At 42.4% G+C, this 21,413-nt stretch overlaps 2 protein-coding genes across 4 annotated transcripts in view; one reads left to right on the top strand and one right to left on the bottom strand.

Annotated features, from left to right (window-relative positions):
- The window catches only part of Fam118b (family with sequence similarity 118 member B), a 51,240-nt gene extending 35,694 nt beyond the window's left edge, over positions 1–15,546 (top strand). Inside the window, exons 4-8 of one of the 3 annotated variants that reach the window (XM_021171374.2) lie at positions 5,365–5,592; positions 9,050–9,178; positions 10,844–11,129; positions 14,535–14,591; positions 14,764–15,272. In XM_021171374.2, the coding sequence (XP_021027033.1) occupies positions 5,365–5,592; positions 9,050–9,178; positions 10,844–11,129; positions 14,535–14,591; positions 14,764–14,777 (714 nt within the window). In that variant the 3' untranslated portion in view covers positions 14,778–15,272. Of the gene's footprint in view, positions 1–5,364; positions 5,593–9,049; positions 9,179–10,843; positions 11,130–14,531; positions 14,592–14,763 lie in introns of all 3 variants that reach the window. The other 2 variants (XM_021171373.1, XM_029481589.1) reach the window with 2 other exon arrangements.
- Positions 15,496–21,371, bottom strand: Srpra (SRP receptor subunit alpha). The gene is made up of 14 exons (XM_021171372.2): positions 21,133–21,371; positions 20,460–20,543; positions 20,023–20,186; positions 19,656–19,816; positions 19,249–19,405; positions 18,975–19,128; positions 18,676–18,764; positions 18,456–18,574; positions 18,242–18,328; positions 17,783–17,955; positions 17,484–17,697; positions 16,876–17,039; positions 16,693–16,791; positions 15,496–16,571 (listed from the first exon to the last, which is right to left on the bottom strand). The coding sequence occupies exons 1-14, from the start codon at positions 21,247–21,249 to the stop codon at positions 16,443–16,445; spliced, it is 1,911 nt and encodes a 636-aa protein (XP_021027031.1). The 5' UTR covers positions 21,250–21,371; the 3' UTR covers positions 15,496–16,442.
- Positions 21,372–21,413: the final 42 nt, after the last annotated feature.

The raw sequence follows: 21,413 nt of genomic DNA, 5'->3' as shown, positions 1-21,413 counted from the left end.
ATGATGGTGAGTGGTCTTGATTTCTGTTAGTAAGATTATTATGTTTACCTTTCGCCATCTGTTAATCTCTGGAGTTAGTTGTTATAGTTGTCTCTGTTTAGAGATTGGAGCAGAGGCTGTGTTCCACTCACCAGAAGTCTTAAGATCCCGTGGCAGGTGTCCTGGGTAGCTGGCGGGTGTCAGCCGACTCTGTGCCCTAGCTACCCCTGTGCTGGTGGGACCGGAAGAGGCTTGTGCCCCTACTCAGGCCGGTTTTCTGCTTCCCTTACTAATGCAGTCTCAGGTCCCACGCAATTGGATTGGAGCAGACGCTGTGTTCCACTCACCAGAAAGTCTTAAGATTCTGTGGCGGGTGTCCTGGGTAGCTGGCGGGTGTCAGCCGACTCTGTGCCCTAGCTACCCCGGTGCTGGCCGGACGGGAAGGGCTGTTATGATCTTTTAAATGAAAATTCCTTTTAAGAGAGGCCACAGGTGGGAAATTTAGTTCTATGGTTACCTGCTCTAAAACAAAAACCTTTATTTCGAATCTAAGGAAATCAGTACAAAAGTCATCTTTGTTATTTGTAAAACATCTCAAACATTCAGTTTACCAAATGAAGGCTCAGGAGCCAGACACTGGGGTGAAAGCCTGCTAGCTCAGAGAGACAGAAAAAGCACCCAGCTGACCTTCCTCCTCAACCAACATCCCAGAAGAAAAAAACAGTTCTCCTTCTCTATGCTATCTTAAATACCTTTCAACTCAATTAGACCCTCCCTTCTCTTCCCTGGGTTTTTAATGTTCACTCCCTGTTAACTGGTTGCTTGCTCTGCCTCTTGATCTATCATTGACTTTATTTAGCTCTTGTTTACAGAAAGCTCTCAGGTTAAAGGTGTGTGCTAGGGCTGAGCCACACCACAACAAGAAACAGATTTTTTTCCAGTTCATAGTCTTGGGGTTCACAGTGTGATAAAATATCCTTCAACACATCTTTCCAGCCTGGGTTTACACCTATCTATAATCCCAGCATTTGGCAAGCTAGAGGATCACAAGTTCAATGCTACCCTGGGCTAGAATGTGAGGTCACATCTTAAGAGAGAACAAACAAGCAGAAATCCTCATTCTTTTTAATGTTGCTGTACAAGGTCTGATAACTCACAAAAGTGGACTAAAAGATATGTAGCTAATGCAAGTGATTCATGGAGTTTTCAAGTTTCAGTCTTTTCATAGAAACAGAACAACAACAACAGCAACAAAACAGTTGATGTTCTTCACCCATGACTAACTTGGGGTCTACCTATGCCCTTCTTCTTGTGCTCATAGTAACCAAGCTATGGGAATATATTGTGTATGATTTTATATATGCATGGGCCAAGTACAATATGGAGTTACAAAACACAAAGAACTTCTTAGTAAGCAGTTGCTGTATTTATTAAATTTAAAACCGAATTCTGCTGTTTTGAATAAGTATTGATATATACATTGCAAAAATCAAAAGGAGGTGTAGCTGTTTATATCTACTGACATACCTTGTTTCTGTTGATGTATCTGCCCTCTGCCCTAATCCATCACTCACACAGTTTTTATATGTAGCCTTACAGCTTTGTGAATGTTAGCAGAAATGTATGCACCCCTCCCTCACTGTGGCCATCTCTCAAATAACACATACTGTCCTCTAGCTTGCTTTACCTAACAGTATATTGTGATCTTTCCGTACCATCCTCCTGTATATAGTCTGTAAGGCGATGTTGTCACGATGGCCAAATTCCTAGTTGGCTTCTAAAAAGAAGGGGGATGGGTAGAAGGAGGTTCCACTCTGTGGTTAGTTATCCCTGTTGTTTTGTGCTTGTGGTGAGATAGTGAGATAGGACTTCTCACAATTTCTTAACAGCACAACTTTTGTTTTCACATCTTTGATACTTTGGGCTTTGGGGATACATTAAAGGTCCAAGTGATAGGTTATGGTTCTGGGCAATACCAGTCTTCCACTGTGGATTGGTAGTCTGTTGCTATTGGAGATAACAAAGCAGTGGGAGACTTGTATATATACATCATTTTATCTAATTTCAGTTCTATCTGCTGGACTGATAAAGTAAGAGAGCATTATGCTTCCTTAATAATAATCTGGAACTAGCATTTGATAGTAGTTGACTCTTGTGTAGTGACTAAGTAACTAGAGTTAATACTCATCACTGTTTTGGTAAGGAGTAGATTTTTTAAATTTAATATGAGTTGTACTTAGATGTATGTATGCACACTGTGTGTGTGCCTGGGTCCTATGGAAGTCAGAAGAGGGTATCAGATTCCTTGGAACTGGAGTTACAGATGATTATGAACTACCATTTGGATGATGGAAATCTAACCTGAATCCTCTGGAAGAGCAACAAGTGTTCTTATAACTGAGCTCTCTCTCCAGCCCTCTCTTCACTGTTTTTGGTCAGGTTGTTAATTAAGTACTATTAGAGTTCCCTATTGACTGCCTGTGTGCCATAGTGTGATATAATTGTTATTGTGTAATGAAACTAGATAAGCTTTGGAGACTGTGACCTACATTCTTAGCCAAATAAGTTATAGATCCCTCCATCTATTTACACACTAGGAAAGAATCCCTCTAGCTGATGACAGCAGGGGCCAGTAAAAAGCCTGTGCTGTGTAGTAGACAGTATAGAACCATATTGGACAGAGCCCATTAAACTATGGCTTGTTTCTAGTAGGGCAAGGCATAATTTTAACTGTGTTCTAATCTTTTCACTGAGGAAATAGCACTTAATTTGGTAAGTAATGACAAAAAAAAATGGTTATTTCATAAAATGCTGTGTTACATTAAAAAGGAACATTGACATGTGTTTATGTATCTGCTTAAGTGATTCCATGGAAACTGAAACATTTCAATATTGATAGACAAGGAAACCTGGAAAGTATAGGAGACTACTTCAAGCGAACCTAGAAGGAGCTGTCTATTCCAAGGAGTTTTAAATGTTACTCCCTGGCAGCTAGATGCAGTAACTTACAGCTTCAATAGGAACCATGCATGCTGGCTTGCACCAGTAGCCCTAGCTTCTCTGGATGCTGAGAGAAGATGATCATTTGAGTCTAGGAATTCAAGGATAGCTTGAGTAATGTAGCAATTCTTTCTCTGAGCTTATCTAATGATATATCAAGAATAGAGTAGGAATCAGATGTTTGTTAAAATATTTCACCTAGTTAACTTTCTCATGTCAAATTTCTTTTGTCCCAGGGTCACTGTGTCCTTGGTTATAAAACCAACTTCTCACTTGAAGTTGGTTATGTATTTCCTCAGTCCTTAGGGATATTGACTCATTCATTGTATACATTCTGAGAAACACGTTATAGGCCTTGTTGCTGCTATGCACACTTGTAGAGTATACTTATGCAAATCAAGATAACTATGATATCACTTAGATGATAAGTTGCCTGTTGTTATGCAGCAGAAATTTTATTTACATACACCCTAAATGAAGCTAGAAAGGTAATTAAACATATGTTAAATGGATTATTTCAAATTGATTAGTGGTTAGTATTTATTATTATTTTAGATTTTTCTTTTTTTGCTGGCTATCCTAGAACTCACTATATAGACCAATCTGGCTTCAAGCTCACAAAAATATGCCTCTTAAATGCTGGGAATGAAAGTGTGTACCACTACACCTAGTTCTTTTTATCTTTCCTTTGCCCTTTAAAAAATTTTTTTTTTAATTTTATATGCTTGAGTGTTTTGCCTGCTTGTATGTATGTGTACCTCATGTATGCCTGGTTTCGACAGAGGGCACTAGCTCCCCTAGAGCTAGAGTTACAGGTAGTTCCAAGCCACCTGATGTGGCGCATCAAATGTTCTTAACCACTTAGCTATCTCTCTAGTCCAGTTAATATTTATTTATAACTGTGTATATGTGGGTGTGAGTGCCAGTGGAGTTCAGAAGAAGGTGCTGAATTCTTTGGAACTGGAGCTACAGGCAGTTGTGAGCCACCTGGCCTGGATACTGGAAACCAAACTTAGGTCCTCTGCAAGAGCAGTACACAAGCTTAACCTTGGAGCCATCTCTCCAGTCCCTGAGTTTAGTACTTTTAATAACTGATAGCCATGGATATAATCCATCAGTACATACCCAAAGCTCTGGGTCCCATCCCCAGCACTGTAAAAACAAATAGTTGCAAAAATGCAAGTTTTTAATTATGAAGTTATTTTAAATCTATTCATAATTTTGCCGTGTAATAGGTATTTTTTATAGCAAGCCTGTAAACAGATTGCTGTATTAGGTCAGGACAGAACAATACAAGGAAGTATTAAATGTTTGTTTTTTTTTTTTAATTAAGCAGCCATAAGCAGCCAAATATCTAGAACTAGAAAAAGAGATGCTAGTGGATATACAGGCAGTTCAAGTGCCTGTAACCTAGCACTTGGGGCTAAAGCCAGAGGATCATGAGTTTGAGACCAGTGTCAGGCAACTATATAATGAGTTCAAGCTAGCATGGACTGCATATTGTTCCCCTACATTCCCTATTTTCCCTCTGTCTTTGTTAGGTTTTCTGTTGTTGTGATTAAAACACCACATGCAAAAGTAACTTGGGGAGGAAAGGGGTTTATTTTAGCTTACAATCCATTGTCCCTGTGAGTTGGGGCAGGAACTGAGGCAGAGGCATGGAGAAGTGCTGCTTTCTGGTTAGCTTCTCATGGCTTTATCAGCCTGATTTTACTTCCTTCTTTCTTTCTTTCCTCCGTTTATTTAGTTTTTTGTTTTGTTTTCGGGTTTTTTGTTGTTTTGTTTTGAGACAGTCTCTCTGTGTAGTCTTGGCTGTAGAAGACCAGGCTTGCCTTGAGTATCACTGCCTCTAACCCCCAATATGGGGTGGGCCCTGGGCCCTCCCACATCAGTCATTAATCAAGAAAATGCCCTACAGACTTACCTAATTTGAGGGTAATTGTTACTTTGCTTTCTGTCTTCATCCTTTAGTCATGATCTGTTGTCCACTTGCTTCTTTTTATAAAATGACAAATTAGAAGCAGGCACGACAGCACATGTAATCTTAGCACTTGGGAGGCATAGACAGGAAGATGGCTGAGAGAGTGAGGCCAGCTTGGCCTACAAAGTGAATTCTAGGCCAGCCAGGAATCCACAACAAGACCCTTTCTCCAGTTCTAAACTGCCTGTTTAATGGGCTTGTGCTGATGTGCATCTGATGTGTAGCATTGATCACTTACTGTTTGCTAAGCATTGCATTTGGCATGTGCCATCCTACTTTATTACAGTGAGAGTGATGATGTTTTAAGTATAAAGTATTCAAAATGTGTAATTCTGCAACCGAAACAAGTTAACAAAGCAATTTGAATTGGGTTTGTTTGTCTTTCAAATCTTCCACACCTACAGCGTACCAGTAATGTTCGATCCACATTTTTCAAAGACTGTTTATATGAAGTATTTGATGACCTGGAATCAAAGATGGAAGATTCTGGAAAACAGCTCCTTCAGTCTGTTCTCCATCTGATGGAAAATGGAGCCCTAGTATTAACTACAAATTTTGATAATCTCCTAGAACTCTATGCAGCTGACCAGGGAAAACAGCTTGAATCCCTTGACCTTACTGATGAGAAAAAGGTAAAATGTTAATCAGTAACTTCAGGGTAGTGGACTGCATCTTCCTCAGAAAAGCTGCCTCCTGGTCGTTATGTTAGTATTTATGTAGCAGGGGTGCTTTTAGTTACTCTTCACATTGCTATGACCAAAATACCCAACAGAAACAACCTAAAGGAGGAAAGGCTTATTTGAGCTATTTCATGGAATTTTGGGCCTGACAGTAAAAGCACAGTGAAGAGGCTCCCTTTTGTGATGGGAGCTACAAAGTAGACCATAATCAAGACCAGGTTATAACATCATAAATCTCTCCCCTAGTGGTCTATTTTTACTGGCAAGGCCCCACCCCACAAAAGTGCATCATGAGTTGAGGGCCACATTTAAACCATAAGCCTATGGCAGATATTTCTAGTTAGAATAGTAAGAAAGAAACTGCTCTTCCCTGCTTGTACTTTTGGGGTTAGTTGTGTTTTGAGGTAAAATCGGTATACAATAAAATACAAAGATTTTTAGTTATGAATATTGACAGTTTTTTCTGATCATAGGGTGGGATTAGTTAATTAAAAGACTAGAGCAGTGGTTCAGTTAGTATATGCTTGACACAGGGAGTGGCACTATTATGAAGTATGGCCTTGTTGGAGGAAGTGTGACACTGTGGGGGTGGGCAATAGATCCTCTTCCTAACCACAGGAGAGCCAGTTTTCTCCTGGCAAAAGATGAACTCTCAAATCCTCCTGCACTATGCCTACCTGGACATTGCCATGTTCCTACCTCAATAATAACTGACTGAATCTCTGAACCTGTAAGCCAGCCCCAATTAAATCTTCTAAGAGTTGCCTTGGTCATGGTGTCTGTTCACAGCAGTGAAACCCTAAGATAGTTGGTAAAGTTGTGTGCCTTACAAGCACAAGGTTCCTGGGCTTGCAAGTCAGTTATCTAAGCAATCTTTGGGAGTTCCAAGCCAGTGAGACTAAGAACAGAGAAATCCTCCCATTCTTGATCACTGAGAAAATGCCTTACAGCTGGATCTCATGGAGGCATTGCCTCAGGGAGGCGTCTTTCTCTGTGATAATCCAACTTGTGTCAAGTTGACACACAAAACCAGCCAGTACAATTGAGCCCTTGTCAACTTGACACACAAATACATCACTAGTAAGCCTCAACCCTTACCTTTTTATTCATCCCCAAGATCTAAATAACTTTAAAAATCTACAGTCTTTACAAATTCTTACATATTAAAGTTTCAGTCCCTTTAAAATATCCAGTATCTTTTAAAACTCAAAGTCTTTATAAATTCAAAGTCTCTTAACTGTAGGCTCCACTAAAATACTTTCTTCAAGAGGGAAAAATATCAGGGCATAGTCACAATTGAAAGGAAAATCAAACTCTAATGTCTGGGAACCACAGTCAATCTTCTGTGCTCCTCGAAGGGCTTCTCCAGATCTGCCCTTTTGTAGCACACACTTTGTCTTCTAGGCTCCAGCTGCCTGTACTCCACTGCTGCTGTTGTTCTTGGTGGTCATCTCATGGTACTGGCTGGCATCTTAAACACTGCTGTCTTCCGCTGCAACTAGGCTTCACCAATGGCTCTCATCATGGTGCCAAGCCTCAACTCCTTTGCATGACCCCGTTAGTCCTGGGCCAGCCATTGCAACTGAGGCTGCACCTTCACCAATGGCCTTCCCTGGCCTCTCACAGTGCCAAGCCTCAGCTGCTCTTCATGACTGCTTTAATGCCTTCAAAACCAGTACCACCTGGGTGACTCTTACACATTACCAAGTCCTGATGTAGCACGAGGTACGACCTTGGCTATCTCTTGAACACAGCCTCTGTGCTCTCAGAAAATATTTCCTAGAAGATTTCACCTCAATGATTCAGGTCTCTTCTTAATCACCACTAATTTTTTTTTCTTTTTTTTTGGTTTTTTGGGTTGTTGGTTTTTTGTTTTTTGTTTTGTTTTTGTTTGTTTGTTTGTTTGTTTTTGGTGGAGACAGGGTTTCCACCCCTAATTTCTTAGCTCCAGCTAACCAGCATCAATAGTCCCAGTAATGCAAAGGTTTCACTTTAGTATTTCTGGTATCTTGTTAATCATAGCTGATTTTTCAGCCTCAGCTAACCAAAACCACAGAATCTTCACAATCAAATAATAGCCAGGAGTCTTTAATCTTCCCTCTGAAATTGCACAAGCCAGGCCTCCATCTTCTGCACTGTTTTCAATATTATCTTCCAAGCTCCTACAGAACATCCCACAGAGCTCTTAACATCCTAATGACTCTTGTAGCTCAAAGTTCTAAAGTCCTTCCATAGTCCTCCCCCAAACATGGTCAGGTTGTCACAGGAATACCTCGCTATACTGGTACCAATTTGTCTTAGGGTTTTTATTCCTGCACAAAACATCATGACCAAGAAGCAAGTTGGGGAAGAAAGACTTTATTCAGCTTACACTTCCACACTGCTGTTCATCACCAAAGAAAGTCAGGACTGGAACTCAAGCAGGTCAGGAAGCAAGAGCTGATGCAGAGGCCATGGAGAGATGTTACTTACTGGCTTGCTCAGCTTGCTCTCTTATAGAACCAAGGCTACCAGCCCAGGGATGGCCCTCCCTCCTTGATCACTAATTGAGAAAATGCCCCACAGCTGGATCTCTCATGGAGGCACTTCCCCAACTTGAAGGCTCCTTTCTCTGTGATAACTCCAGCTTTTATCAAGTTGACACACAAAACCAGCCAGTACAACTACAGATTGGGGATTGAGCCAGTTGTGGTGGTGCATTGCTGTAATCTCAGGTGAGAAGATTTAAAGTTGAAGGCCAGCCTGGATTAAATAATGAGCAAAAACAGAATGTAAACAGCTGTGCATAGTGGTACACAGTTTTAATCCCAGCACTCAGGAGGCAGAGGCAGGTGGATCTCTGCATTTGAGACCAGCCTGGTCTACATAAGAGTTCCAGGACAGCTGGGACTTCGATAGAAAGATCCTCTGGGGGTTGGAGAAGAGAAAAAGGAAGAGGGAGGAGGGTTGTACCAGGGCTTGGACCATTACCAGTGGAAACTATCGTTCTTCAAATAATGTAAGATTCTAGTTTCTGATAATAACTTTCAAAGAGAAGTCACTAGATTTGCTGCCATCATTCCTGACAGTCATAACATAGAAATTGGACACACCAGGTTTTCAAATTCTTATCCCATGGCTGAAGTTATGTCAAAAGTCTAGGGCTGGTGAGATGGCCCAGCGGTTAAGATCACTGACTGCTCTTCCGAAAGTCCTGAGTTCAAATACCAGCAACCACATGGTGGCTCACAACCATCCGAAATGAGATCTGACGCCCTCTTCTGGAATGTCTGAAGACAGCTACAGTGTACTTACATATAATAATAAATAGATCTTTAAAAATAAAAAATTCCAGTCCTCAGGCAGCCTCTTACACACTGTGACTTTGAAGCAATTGCCACCCTGGTCAAGCTGTGTATGAATTGTGCAGGTCCTGGAGTGGGCTCAGGAGAAGCGGAAGCTAAGTGTGCTACACATCCATGGGGTCTACACCAATCCTAGTGGCATTGTCCTCCACCCAGCTGGATATCAGAATGTGCTCAGGAACACTGAAGTTATGGTAAGTAGTACTGGGCTTGGCTCTGGAAGTTGCTCCTGAAGACATTTTAAAGTCAATTCTAGGTATTAACAGGATATTTACTTTTCAAAACAACTAGAGAGTCAGACCTTACTTCCTGGTCTCTTGGATGTTCATACCATCCTGGGGAATGAAGAACCTTTAGGTGTCAGATCATAGGATTGGTATTTACTTATCTGTACTTAGTAAACCAGCAGCAGATGGCACTCCCTCTTTGTCATTACCTTCACATATCAAGAATGCATTAGTCTCCTTCATCATTGGGCTTCTTAATAAGTCTATGCCCAAAATAATTTAGGCAGCTTTTTTAAAATGTTAAATCATAGATTATAAAAAAGACCCTTTACCTACTCACACCTGAGTATACTTGGAAAATTTGGAAAACAATTTGATTAGGATGACAAAATGGAGATTTTCTTCTTTGGGTTTGCTGATCTTTGGGTTTCAAGTTTTGGACTTGTTCACATACATGTACATGTTTAAACCAGAAACACTTCTTTGTTCCAGCTCGGTGCTAGAGGTTTTCAGGACAGGGTCACATGGAGTATTTACAAGCCAGGGCCAGAGAAAGACCAGGAAGTGTGATGCTTTCTGAAATATAAGGGCTTTATCCTTTTTTAACTATGATCATCATTGATACTGAGGAAAATCATTTATGTTTCAGCGCACGTGCGCGCATGTGTGTGTGTGTACACTCTATGCACAGATACAAATGTATGCACAGTGGTACTTTAGTCATCAGAATTCCTTTAACCATAGCTAATGACAGAATTGTTTTCCTGATGCTCAGTGGTTCTGTTTTAAGGCCAATCAAGAACAAGTTCGAGGACTGGCAAGATTGCTCAGTGGGTGCAGCACTTGCCACACAATGTTGAGGAGATAGTTGTAGCCCTAGCAGTGATATGAATACCAAGGACAGTGTAATCCCAACACTTGGAAGGTGGAGGCGGGAGGAGATCCTCCAGATCAGCTGTCTAGTCAGGCTAGATGAATCTACAAGTCAGGGTCCAAGTAAGAGATCTGCCTCCGTATATAAAGTGGAGAGCAATAGAAAAAAAAAAAATTCCAACATCAAATTCTCGCCTCCACATATGTAACATGTATATACACATACATACTCAAAAAAAAGATTTAAAATTAGCAAATTTTGTTCAGGAAGTGGAAAAGAGGTAAGATACATCAAAGACGAATTACCCAAGAACATAAATCTTACAAAAAATTAAACCTGAAATACCAGTGCCAAAGGGGTGAAACTGTTTAGAAGACCTACAGAAGGACCAGACAGATGGCTCAGTGGGTAAGCACTTGTGCAAGCCTTGCAGTCTGTCCCTGGAATCCATGTAAAGGTGGGAAGGAGAGGAATGACTTTATAGTTGTCCTTTGATTTCCACATGCATTCTATGTTATGGTATGGACACTTATATACGTACACCATACATATCAGAAGAATATCAGCTAAAAAGTACAATCTTAGACCAGACATCATATTGTCATAACTAGGAAATAAAACCTTGTAATGATTTCCCTCTTAAATCTTGATCGGTGGGTTTCTGCAGTATGCTAAATGACAAACTGTTGACTTTTGCTTAAGCCATATCATGTGTCTGTCTTCTGAGTCATTAACATGTTGTTCTCTTTTTCTTGAAGAGAGAGATTCAGAAACTCTATGAAAACAAGTCATTTCTTTTCTTGGGTTGTGGCTGGACAGTGGACGACACCACTTTCCAGGCCCTGTTCCTAGAGGCTGTCAAGCATAAATCTGACCTAGAACATTTCATGTTGGTTCAGAGAGGAGACGTAGATGAATTCAAGAAGCTTCGAGAAAACATGTTGGACAAGGGGATAAAGGTCATCTCCTATGGAAATGACTATGCTGATCTTCCAGAATATTTCAAGCGACTGACATGTGAGATCTCCACAAGAGGCAGATCAGGTAAGGGAAGGCCAAAGAGCAATGACCCTTTGTTTGTGATAAATAAAAACACTACCAAGATGGGGAATGTATAGTGTATGACCAGTTTGGGAAGGGATGAGAGTGCCATTTTAATAATGGGGAAAGAAAAACATGGAAGGATTCTTCAGGTCAACTTTCCTCAGCACTTGCATCTTAAAATTAAGCCTGGCTACCTGAATTCAGTCTCTTAACCTACATTGGAAAGTAGTCCTAAAGTGGTCCTTTGACTGCCATACATGTGCTGTGGCACATGCATGCCCCACACTCACACACACATCACACACACAATCAGACATGCATCACACACACAATTTAAAAAAAGTCACTGAAGGGCTGTAGAGAGATGGTTTGTTGTTAAAAGCACTTGCTGTTCTTCCAGGGGACCCAAGTTCAGTTCCAGCAACCACATCAGGAGGCTCACATCTTCACAGACACACATTTTTGAAGATGCTTAGTTCAAGTGAGATGCAATTAAAATTTAGATTTCAAAATGTAGATAGATGACCATTCAGCCTTGGCTAAGTTTATCATGAAATATTCAAGAATATATCAAAAAATTTTAAAACCTTGTTTCAGAAATTCTACTGCTATAATTTATCCCATAAGAAACTTTTCCCTTTTTTTTCAGAGCTGAGGACCAAACCCAGGGCCTTCCACTTGCTATGCAAGTGCTCTACCACTGAGCTAAATCCCCAACCAGAAACTTTTCCTAAAGTAATGTGTTTTGCACATGCTGTTTAAGATATCAAGTGTAACCAACCATGGTGGTACATACCTCATGGTATAATCTCAGCCCTTAGCAGTCTTTGGGGCTAAAGGATCAAAAGGTCAAGGCCAGGCTGGACACCATAGCAAGATCCCAGCTTGGTGGAGGTGGGGGAGCCTGGGATTTAGTCATTCTGACTCTCCAATCCAATTCTATAGACATATTCTTGCTATATACTCTTGTTAAAGAACCATAGTTTTGTTGGGTTGGGGGGGGGGTAGGAAGATGGGGGTTTTTTTTGCTTGTTTTGTTTGATACAGAGATTCACTAGGTAGCTTTGTTGGCCTAGAACTTGCTGTGTAGACCAGGTTGTCCTCAGAGATCTACCTGCCTCTGCCTCCTGAGTGCAGGCTTTGAGTTACTATGTAGTCCAGGTTGGCCTCACACTTTGAATCCTCCTGTCTCAACTGTACAATTCTAGCAACTACAAACATATTCCCACTATGCCTCACCTGCTTCAAGCTTTTTTATATATAATTTATTATTTTATAGTCATTGGTGTGTGAAGGTATCAAAAGTCCTGGAACTGGACTCTTCAGGCAGGTGTGAGCTTCTATGTGGACTAGGGATTAAGCACAGGTCCTCTGAAGAACCAGTGCTCTTAACTACTGAGCCATCTCTCTAGCCCTCCTTCAAACATTTAATATTTTTATTATCAATTTGAATGTTTCTTAGACAACACAAAATACAGGTAATCTAGTATGTAATGTCCTTAAATCTAGTCTCAGATTTCTTTTCTGAATCAGATGACTCCAAGTAGAATCCTAACGTAGTAAAAATTTCTTTAAAGTTCTGTCAGAGCAATGCTTCGATGGAATAAGATTTTTTGTTGTTGTTGTTGTTGTTTTTCGAGACAGGGTTTCTCTGTGTAGTTCTGGCTGTCCTGGAACTCACTTTATAGACCAGGCTGGCCTTGAACTCAGAAATCCGCCTGCCTCTGCCTCCTGAGTGCTGGGATTAAAGGCGTGTACCACCATGCCCGGCTGGAATAAGATTTTTTTAAAGCCATCATTATCACTGTGGTGGCTCATCCCCTGCAATCCCAGGATTTTGGAGGCTAAAGCAGGTTTGTTGAGAATTCTGGGCTACAAGTAGGAGATGTAGTTTATTATGCTGTCACTGTAACCAAACATTGAAGGTTTCCCACTTCTCTTCAAAACTTAAAAAAGCCACACTTCAAGCTTGTCTCTTTCATGAGATCATCTGCCATCTTTTTCTTGAGGACAATTTTTCTGGTGTCCCTCAGCATAATATACCTAGGCTGATGTTTGCAACATTGACTAGGTTGGATTTTTCTGTTGCATGAGCTCTGATTATTTTTTAAACTAGGGACACACACTCAAGGGCTACACAATCAATCCACACTGAGATCCTCTACCAGAAAGATGCTATAATAAAACAAAATCTGGACAACAGTATCTTCTGCTGTACTCAACTTTAGGTTAACATCTTGAAGGTTGTGGAATGGTACAGATAGCTATAGCTAACAGGCTCTCTAGAGTGGCTGTCCACAGTTGCCAGTCAAGCCATTCTACTTTTAAATCAAGGGTTTTCCATATGGTATTACTATACCAGGAAGTAATAACTGATTTAACCAGTACTTTTTTTGGGTAATAAACAAAGGTTAGTCTTGTGTACCTTTTTAGAAAACAAAAACACGGGGTTTTACTCTGTACTCTATATTTTCCTGAAAATAGCTCTGTAATCCAGACTGGACTTGAACTCATCTTTCATAATCCTTACTCCTCTAAGACCTAAGTTTATAGACATGCAGCACCACGCCCTGCTTTGCATTTATTAAGTACATACATATTGACTACATGAAATACAGCTAGTGAAATGGAGATGTAATTTTTAGTTCAAATTAGCTGTATGTGTGAACCTGTTGGGAATAGAGTAAGCAGCCATGTTTTGTATGTAAAATGTTTTAGGGGCTCGAGAGACAGCTAATTTGGTAAAAGCACTGAATGTTCCGGAGGACCTATGTTCAAATTCCAACATCCATATGGTGGTTCACAACTGTCTATAACTCCAGTTCCAGGAATTCTGACACCTTCTTCTGGCCTCCCTCGGGCACCAGCCATGTACATTGTACAGAAACATATGCAAACATAGTCATATACATAAAAAAATTACTCTAAAAAGTTGAAACAAGGATTTTGTTGTTGTTGTTGTTTTAACAAGCAGTCTTGCTAGACATCCAACTTCCAGGAAGGCTAGAGCTTTAGAGGGTCTGGAACTGTAACCTAACATGGCAACATAGTGAGATCCATTCAAACAAAAACCAACTTTAGTGCAATAAGGAATCTAATGTCCCTGTTTTATATGACTGTCTGGTTATTCTTAACCTCATCTTGTATCATTCCTAAATGTCTCTTTAGCTGTGCCCTGAGCTCCCCTTAGTTTTCATTTCTGCCATTAATAGTTTTAGCTTTCCCAGGGACTGCCAAGATAGTTATGGGTAAAGGCATTTGCTGCCAAGTTTGACGACCTGAATTCTATTTCTGCAATCCACATAGTGGAGAAAACAAACACCCAAAAGTTGACCTGTGCATTGACGTTTTTTGAAAAAGTTGCAGCTTCATCTAATGTCTATACCAATATTCTGTTTTTAGCAGGGATGGCAAGAGAAGGTCAGCTAAATGGTTCATCTGCGGCACATGGTGAAATAAGAGGTATATTATTTCCTATTCTGTCAGTTATAGGGAATTATAATTTGCCTCTCCTGTCTTGAGATTCTTTGAATCTGCTCTTTCTGAAAAGTTAGGACTGAGTGATTTAAACACCTGCAGCTTCAGATGTCTAGACTTGCTCTATGGAACTTTATTGTCTTTTGTTTCTCCATAGGCTGTAGTACTTGAGCAAGCTGGAGCAATCACCATTAGACCATGCTGTGGGGCCTTCCTGTGGATATGTTAACAAGCAAACTTGCAAGAACTCAACACAGCTCCCAGGAAGTACCAATACCCAGAAGTTGAAGCTTGGGGTAGGATAGGGGTGGCAGTGTTGCACCTTCCCTTCATGCTGGCTGTTTCTCGACACTCTGCTGCCTGGTCCATTTTAACACCCAATGACATCAGGACCCAGTGCAGCTCCTACCTACCCCAAGACTGGACAGGCTTGTCTACACAGCAGACCAATGTGATGACTCCTGGCTATGGCTGCAGCTCTGCAGGACTTGAGGAGCAAGAAGTCATGGAGTCAGTGGGCTCTTGTTGCAGTTTTGTACTCCACTTGGTTTTTCAATTGAGCTTATGGCTTTTTTAAAACATGACTTGAAGCTCTAGTTTTCTAGATCTTTTACAGTGTACAGTATTTTACATAACTGAGCTGTATTAAAAGCTTGTTCATTTACTTGCCAGGGCTCTGGCTCTACTTTGAAGAGTTACTGTTAAAAACTGGCATTCTTCTATTTTCATCATAGGGTGGTGATCCTTCTCAGCACAGGCACTTACCCAATTCCTTAGAGCACTACTAGTTCCTATCATGCCCTTGCCAAAAAGAAGCCCAAGAACTATATAGCTAGTATGAGTTACCATCCTAATTTTATATCCTGTATAAAATAATAGGAACCTAAGAGGCAATTTCTTTATGAAATTTATTTTCTTATATAAATTATGTATTTCTCTGGGCAGACAGCCTTCACCTTATTGCACTAGTAGCACATCTGTAATACCAAACTACAGGACAAGTCTTAACAAGAGGTTTGTGTTCTTCAACGTAGCACTTGTCTACCAGGCACTGTAGAAGAGAATGAGGAAAAGCCAGGACCTGCTCAGGAGGCTGAGGGTTGGGTGGGGTATGGGACAACAATAATCCCTCTAACAACTGGTTCTCTCCCAGGAAGGTAAACATGCAAAGCTTCCATCTAGATTCTGGGAGCAGGGACAGGTTGGAAGGCAACCCTGCTCCCTTGTTTCTGAGAAGTGGGCACTCGCCTTTCACTCATTTGTAACAAGGCCTAACTGATGCTTTGGGGCAAAAATCAGGTGTGGAGTTCATCACCAGATTTATAATTAGCAGCAATTAAGAATGGGCCACCATCACTGCCACAGTGAGGTGGCTGTCATCCTGACACTAGGGACCCAGAAGCTGTTGTATTCTTCTAGATAGATGCCATTAAGATCCAGAGCTGGCTCTGGAAGTAAGCCATTAGAGCTGGGACCTCAAACTGCTCCTTATCTCACCATGGCTCTGTGATCACACTAGCAACACTCCAGGTGTTGGGTTTTCCAACCATTGGTCAAAGCTATGATATGGAGTCTGTAGGCAGAGTGAAGGGGATGCCTGAGTAGGAAGAGGGAGGGTCATTGGGCAGTGATTATAACATGATTAGGCCCTCCTTGCAGAAGGAGGTAGGGCTGAACAAAGGATTGGGTTAGAAGGAGCTGCAAGTCTCCAAAGCTCCCCTCACTCTGCCTTTGTACTACACTGAAGACAAGTTGCTCACATACTCTAAAGCACATTCTTGATATAGGAATAGGGACTTGGGGCAAGCGGCGATTTGGTATTAGGCAAGAGCCACATTAAGCCTTCATGAGGGCAGCCACCACAGCCTTGGCATTGAGACTGCGTAGGTCACAGTAGGTCTGGCCAGTACCCACAAAGACGATGGGTTTGCTTGTGATGTATGTCATAGAGATAGCAGCTCCCACCTGAAGAAGAGAAAATGGATGGCCAATCAATCAACTCAAGCCCTGTTTTCACTCAACGCCTCCATTTCCTTTAAAGACAGCCATTCCTCCTTCCCAGTCTCATTCAGTCATCCATTTTTACCTTGTCATCAATGGTGTCAAATTTGGTAAGAACAATGCCATCAATGAGCCGAGGTGTCTGAGCCATAGAATGGTCAGCCAAGGCTCTGTTGAACTTGACCTAGAAAGTGAAAAGGTAACATAAGAACCCACCTAATTTGCCAAGGTTTAAGTTGTAAAGGGAACTGGGCCCAAACCCTCTCACCAGTTGATCCACAGCTTCGTTGCCTACTAAGGCCTCCCCTACAAACAGCACCAAGTCAGGTGTATTGACAGTAATGAGTTTGGCCAGGGCAGTCATCAGAGGGGCATTGTCTTGCATGCGGCCAGCAGTGTCTACCAGCACCACATCAAAGCCTTGGTTACGTGCTAGAAAGAGAAAAACAGTCAACTCCAAGCATGGAACTCTCACTCACACTACCAACTTCTCAAGATTTCCTATACTGGCTATGTGAAAAGTCACCCAACTGTCACTCATGCTCACTGCCAGCTTCCTAAGATGTCCAAGTGTGGGTTATTTGAAAAGCCTATCCTGTTTACTTGCCCAGACTCTGGATTTGGTTACAAGGTAACATAAGGAAAAACCTGTCCTATTCTTGGCCACCACCAAAACCATTCAGGGAAAGGAGAGAAGTAGGAAAAAGACCACATTCAGGTTTACAGTTAGGATACACCAGCTTTCCTTTAACTACACACATTACTACCCAAAACCACCCATACAAGTAATTTACCCTGACTTCTCTAGTAATAGCCTTAGTCTGTGCAAATTCCCCGGACAAGGACACAACAAGCCCCTTGGTCCCCACACTGTACCATAGGCAATGGCTTCCATGGCAATGCCAGCAGCGTCCTTGCCATAGCCTTTTTCAAACAACTGCACCATCGTACGGCCACCATGCTTCTCGGGGGGATGGAGGGCAGTCAGGCGCCGGGTGTGTGTACGAAGCTGCTCAACAGCCCCAGCCCGAAATGTATCACAGGCAGCAATGAGGACACTAAAGCCATTCTCTAAAAGCCAAAAGGAAATCTGCAAAAAAGTTAAAGAAAACTGTCACCTAGACCCAGGATTCTAAAGCACAGGGTGGAAAAGCAGGCTGTGGAACTGAGCTGACCTTGGCAAGATTGGTAGACTTCCCTACTCCATTAACACCACAGAAGGTAACAACATAAGGGCGCTGGCGACGTTGGGCATCCATGATATCCCGGAGCATGTCTACACGACGCTGTGGCTGTAGGATCTGTACTAGAGATTCTTGTAGAGCTTGCTTGACTGTTGAAGTCACAGCTTAAAAGGGAGGTGGATGGATTCAATCATAAAATCAAATATACTTGATACCCAACATCTTTCTGAACTAATGGAATTCAGACCATACTAGGTTTTCCCCCAGAATTCAAGTCACACTGCTCTATTACTTTATTATCTCAATTAACTGTCCTGTTAAGTCCTAAAGGCTGTTCTATCATAGAGGTTTGGAAATTTAAAGATGTTTGCTAAAAGGCACATACCAAAGCTGTCTGACTGTATCACCTCTGAAATGCATGAGCACTTTGTGACATGTGGAGATACTTACTGCTAAATGTCCCCATCACTTTCCCTTCTAACTTGTTGGCAACAGATTCACAGAGCTGGACAGCAATATCAGCAGCCACATTCTTAGCTGAGAAGAGATGGACAGCTGTGAGTTCCGTGTTAACAATGATCAGGTCTCAAGAGCACAGCTTAGAAAATGGTTCTATTCCTAATGAACTATGTCATTGTCAGTCAAGCCAGTCCTCCAGACTCACCAATGAGATGATCACGCATCTTGTCTAGCACAGATTCCATGTCTTCTCGACTCAAGCTCTTGGAACCCACCAGACCCTTCAGCATCCCAAACATGCCACCCAGAGTTCCCTTGGTAGCACTACAATTACAGAAGGTCACAAGTATGCATAAGGCCAGCAGGCAGGAGGTATGGATCATCAATTCTGCATCCACACCACCTCCCACCTGAAATCCTTCTACCTAGGCTTGGTATTTTGAGTGGCCCCTTCATCATCTGAGCTGCTGCAATCCAGATCTTGAAGCTGTCCCCCAGGCCCAGTTCCTCGAATCTAGAGAACACAGGCAAAGAAAAGAGGTGTGATCAAGAACACTAACAGCTGAGGGGAAGAGCCCAGGATATACCCTGGCAACAGTATTTGAAACCTTAGAAAAACCCACATATAGTTCATTCCTCTCTCAAATCCAGATATACCCTCCAACTGTTTCCTTCTCAATTTCTGGCCAATGGTGATCTTCACTCTGACCTTTATGCATCTTACCAAGTTGATATCTTCAGAAAGGGCTGCCTCTGGAGTTCCATTGGTGGTGGGAGTACTGTAATCCAAGACTTCCTTGTTAGCACAGCCACCTAGTTCCCACACCCGGGGTGCTTTTTTGCCCTTCTCCTTTGGAGTATCTGACTTTGAAGATTTACTGCAAAGGATCACATAAGAAAAACTTATAGGAGAAAAGTAGGAAAGAAGATGAGAGGAGAGTCCCCTGCCCCCAGCACAGCTGGGTAACAGTCCCCAGAGACTGGGGAACAATGCTGACCTGGATTTGTCCAGACCCTTCCCATGCTTCTGAATGAACTCCTCCCTCTTCCTACGGATCAGCTCCTCTTTGGAAAGTTCTCCGTTCTCAGGTCCCACTGAGAGGCCTGACTTTTCTGCAGGGGCTGTTTTGCTGGTAGCCAAAGTGCCATCAGAACCTGTTAAAAGAAACCTCACTGGAGGAAAAGAAACATAAATCCCAACCACCCAGGTAATAACCAAAGTTCTTCCAAACCCGAAAGAGCAAACTTGGACCAAACACCTTGGAGACTACAATGCCTCAAGGGGATGATAGGGTGCTGAGCATTAAGTTAAAGGAGGCTAGCAATGTCAAAGAGTACCACAGAGCTTGATAATTCTATGCTAACATCTTGTATGCCCTAGTAGGGTCAGGAAACTCAAACACACCTTCCTTTTTGGCCCCCTTTTTTTTGTTGTTTTTTGCTTTTTCCTTGGTCTTTTCCCCCCGTGTTTCAATCATGGACCTCACAGGTTTCTTAGCTTTTTCAGAATCTTCAAATTTCTTCATGGTAGTGGGAGCACGGATCTTACTGCTCTCCTCTGCTTCACTAAAGAGAAAAGAGCCTAGTTGGTCTTTCTACCCATATAAGAGGACAACTCTGACTTAAGAAAAAGATCCCACATATCAAAAGGACTATAAGAAACAAGCTACAAAATGTGACTGTTTTGAACCCAGGTTAATATTGATGTGCCACCGACAGGCAGGCACTCTTAAATCATGAAAATTTTCCCTTTGAACGGGAAAGCCTCTCACCGAAGGAGCCGCAGGAAGTCATTTTGGAAATCAAACGTGCCATTCAATAGACTTAAAGCACTCTGTTGTTGGATCTCTGTGCGATACTTATCCCGGAACAGTCGGTGCACATCATCTATCAACTTGTCTACATAGGTCAGCGTGAGGATCTTCTGAAAGCCAACCTGTTTATGGAAGGAGACAGAGCCAATAGATCTCCTTACATGCCAGCCCAGAATGGAAGGAAGCCAACTCAACCCAAGCCTCCAGAGATAGGTTTCCTGCCCCAAGAGACAGCCAAGCTTTCCATCTTACCCAGAAGTCCCTTGCTTTCTCCCCTCCACATTCCTAATTTTTTCTATTACTTTATTACATACACAATACCCACAATTAATTAGGTTCATCAGTGGGGATGCTGTTGAAAACATAACTTGTCATTCTAACATACCCCCACTTACCACAAACACCAGCTCAAACTGGTTGTCCAGTTTATACTTGAGTGTGAGAGCCTCATGAGTGAAAGAGTTGTTGCCGCCCCGTTCCTGGAAAAAAGAGCGTTTCAGCAGTCAGGCTATATCCACAGCAAAACCAGACTTTGGACTATGTTTGGGAAATAACCAGATATAATCCTGCCCTCAACAAGGGAGTACTGTGACATTTCTAGCATCCCCTCAGAAAAAGAGAGACAGATAGACAGACACCAAGTAAGGACAAGGGGTAAAGCTGGGACAGGAGACAGGACACTTGAGAGCCAGGAAGTAAACAGTCATATATAAACAATCAGATCTTCTAGCAGCTGTGAACCATTTAGTGTTCCTGAAAGGTGTTCTCGCATTCACAGTTTCACCCAACGTCAAAACAGCAGAAAAGCACGCTGCTCGGATGAGTGGAGAGGGAGCTCAAGTCCATTAGGACGCCAGAACATGGCTAGAGCCCCGGAAACGGGAGGTGTGGGGGGCGTCGCAAAGTTTCGGGATGCTGTGATCCAGGCAAGGAAGTCGATCCTGGGTGGCCGGTAAGCGACCAGTTTGAGGAGATCAGAACGGAAAGCATGGAGTTACTACTGGAAGGGGGACCACAGTCTGGGTCTGAGGGACGACAGCCCGGAGTTCTGCCCCGCGGGGGTGGTACCTGCAGCAGTACGGAACGAATCAACGCATTCACGGGCCCGGTGCACGAGTCGCTCACGCCCTGGAAACACCAGAGCACAAGCCCGCCCTTCGAGAAGATGGTGAAGAAGTCAAGCATGACGGAAGCGGGATACGACTTGAGGCCGAGACCGGCGCCGGGAACTCGGGCCGCGTCCGCCGCCGCTTCCTGCTGCGCCAAGCGCGGGACACGTCACACCAGCAGCCTCCGGAAACCGGTTCAGCCGCACTTCCGCTACGAGCCTCCGTGGTCCCGCCCCTTCC

Source organism: Mus caroli, chromosome 9, assembly GCF_900094665.2.
Source record: "Mus caroli chromosome 9, CAROLI_EIJ_v1.1, whole genome shotgun sequence".
Classification (NCBI taxonomy): domain Eukaryota; kingdom Metazoa; phylum Chordata; class Mammalia; order Rodentia; family Muridae; genus Mus; species Mus caroli.
Note: the sequence above shows the minus strand (reverse complement) of the source record. Positions and strands in the feature narration are given on the sequence as shown.

Coding starts and splice junctions, on each gene's coding strand:
- Srpra (XM_021171372.2), bottom strand. CDS start 21,249: ATGCTTGACTTCTTCACCATCTTCTCGAAGGGCGGGCTTGTGCTCTGG. Junction 20,544..21,132: donor TTCGTTCCGTACTGCTGCAG/GTACCACCCCCG, acceptor TCTTTTTTCCAG/GAACGGGGCGGCAACAACTC. Junction 17,040..17,483: donor CATGGAAGCCATTGCCTATG/GTACAGTGTGGG, acceptor TTCTCTTTCTAG/CACGTAACCAAGGCTTTGAT.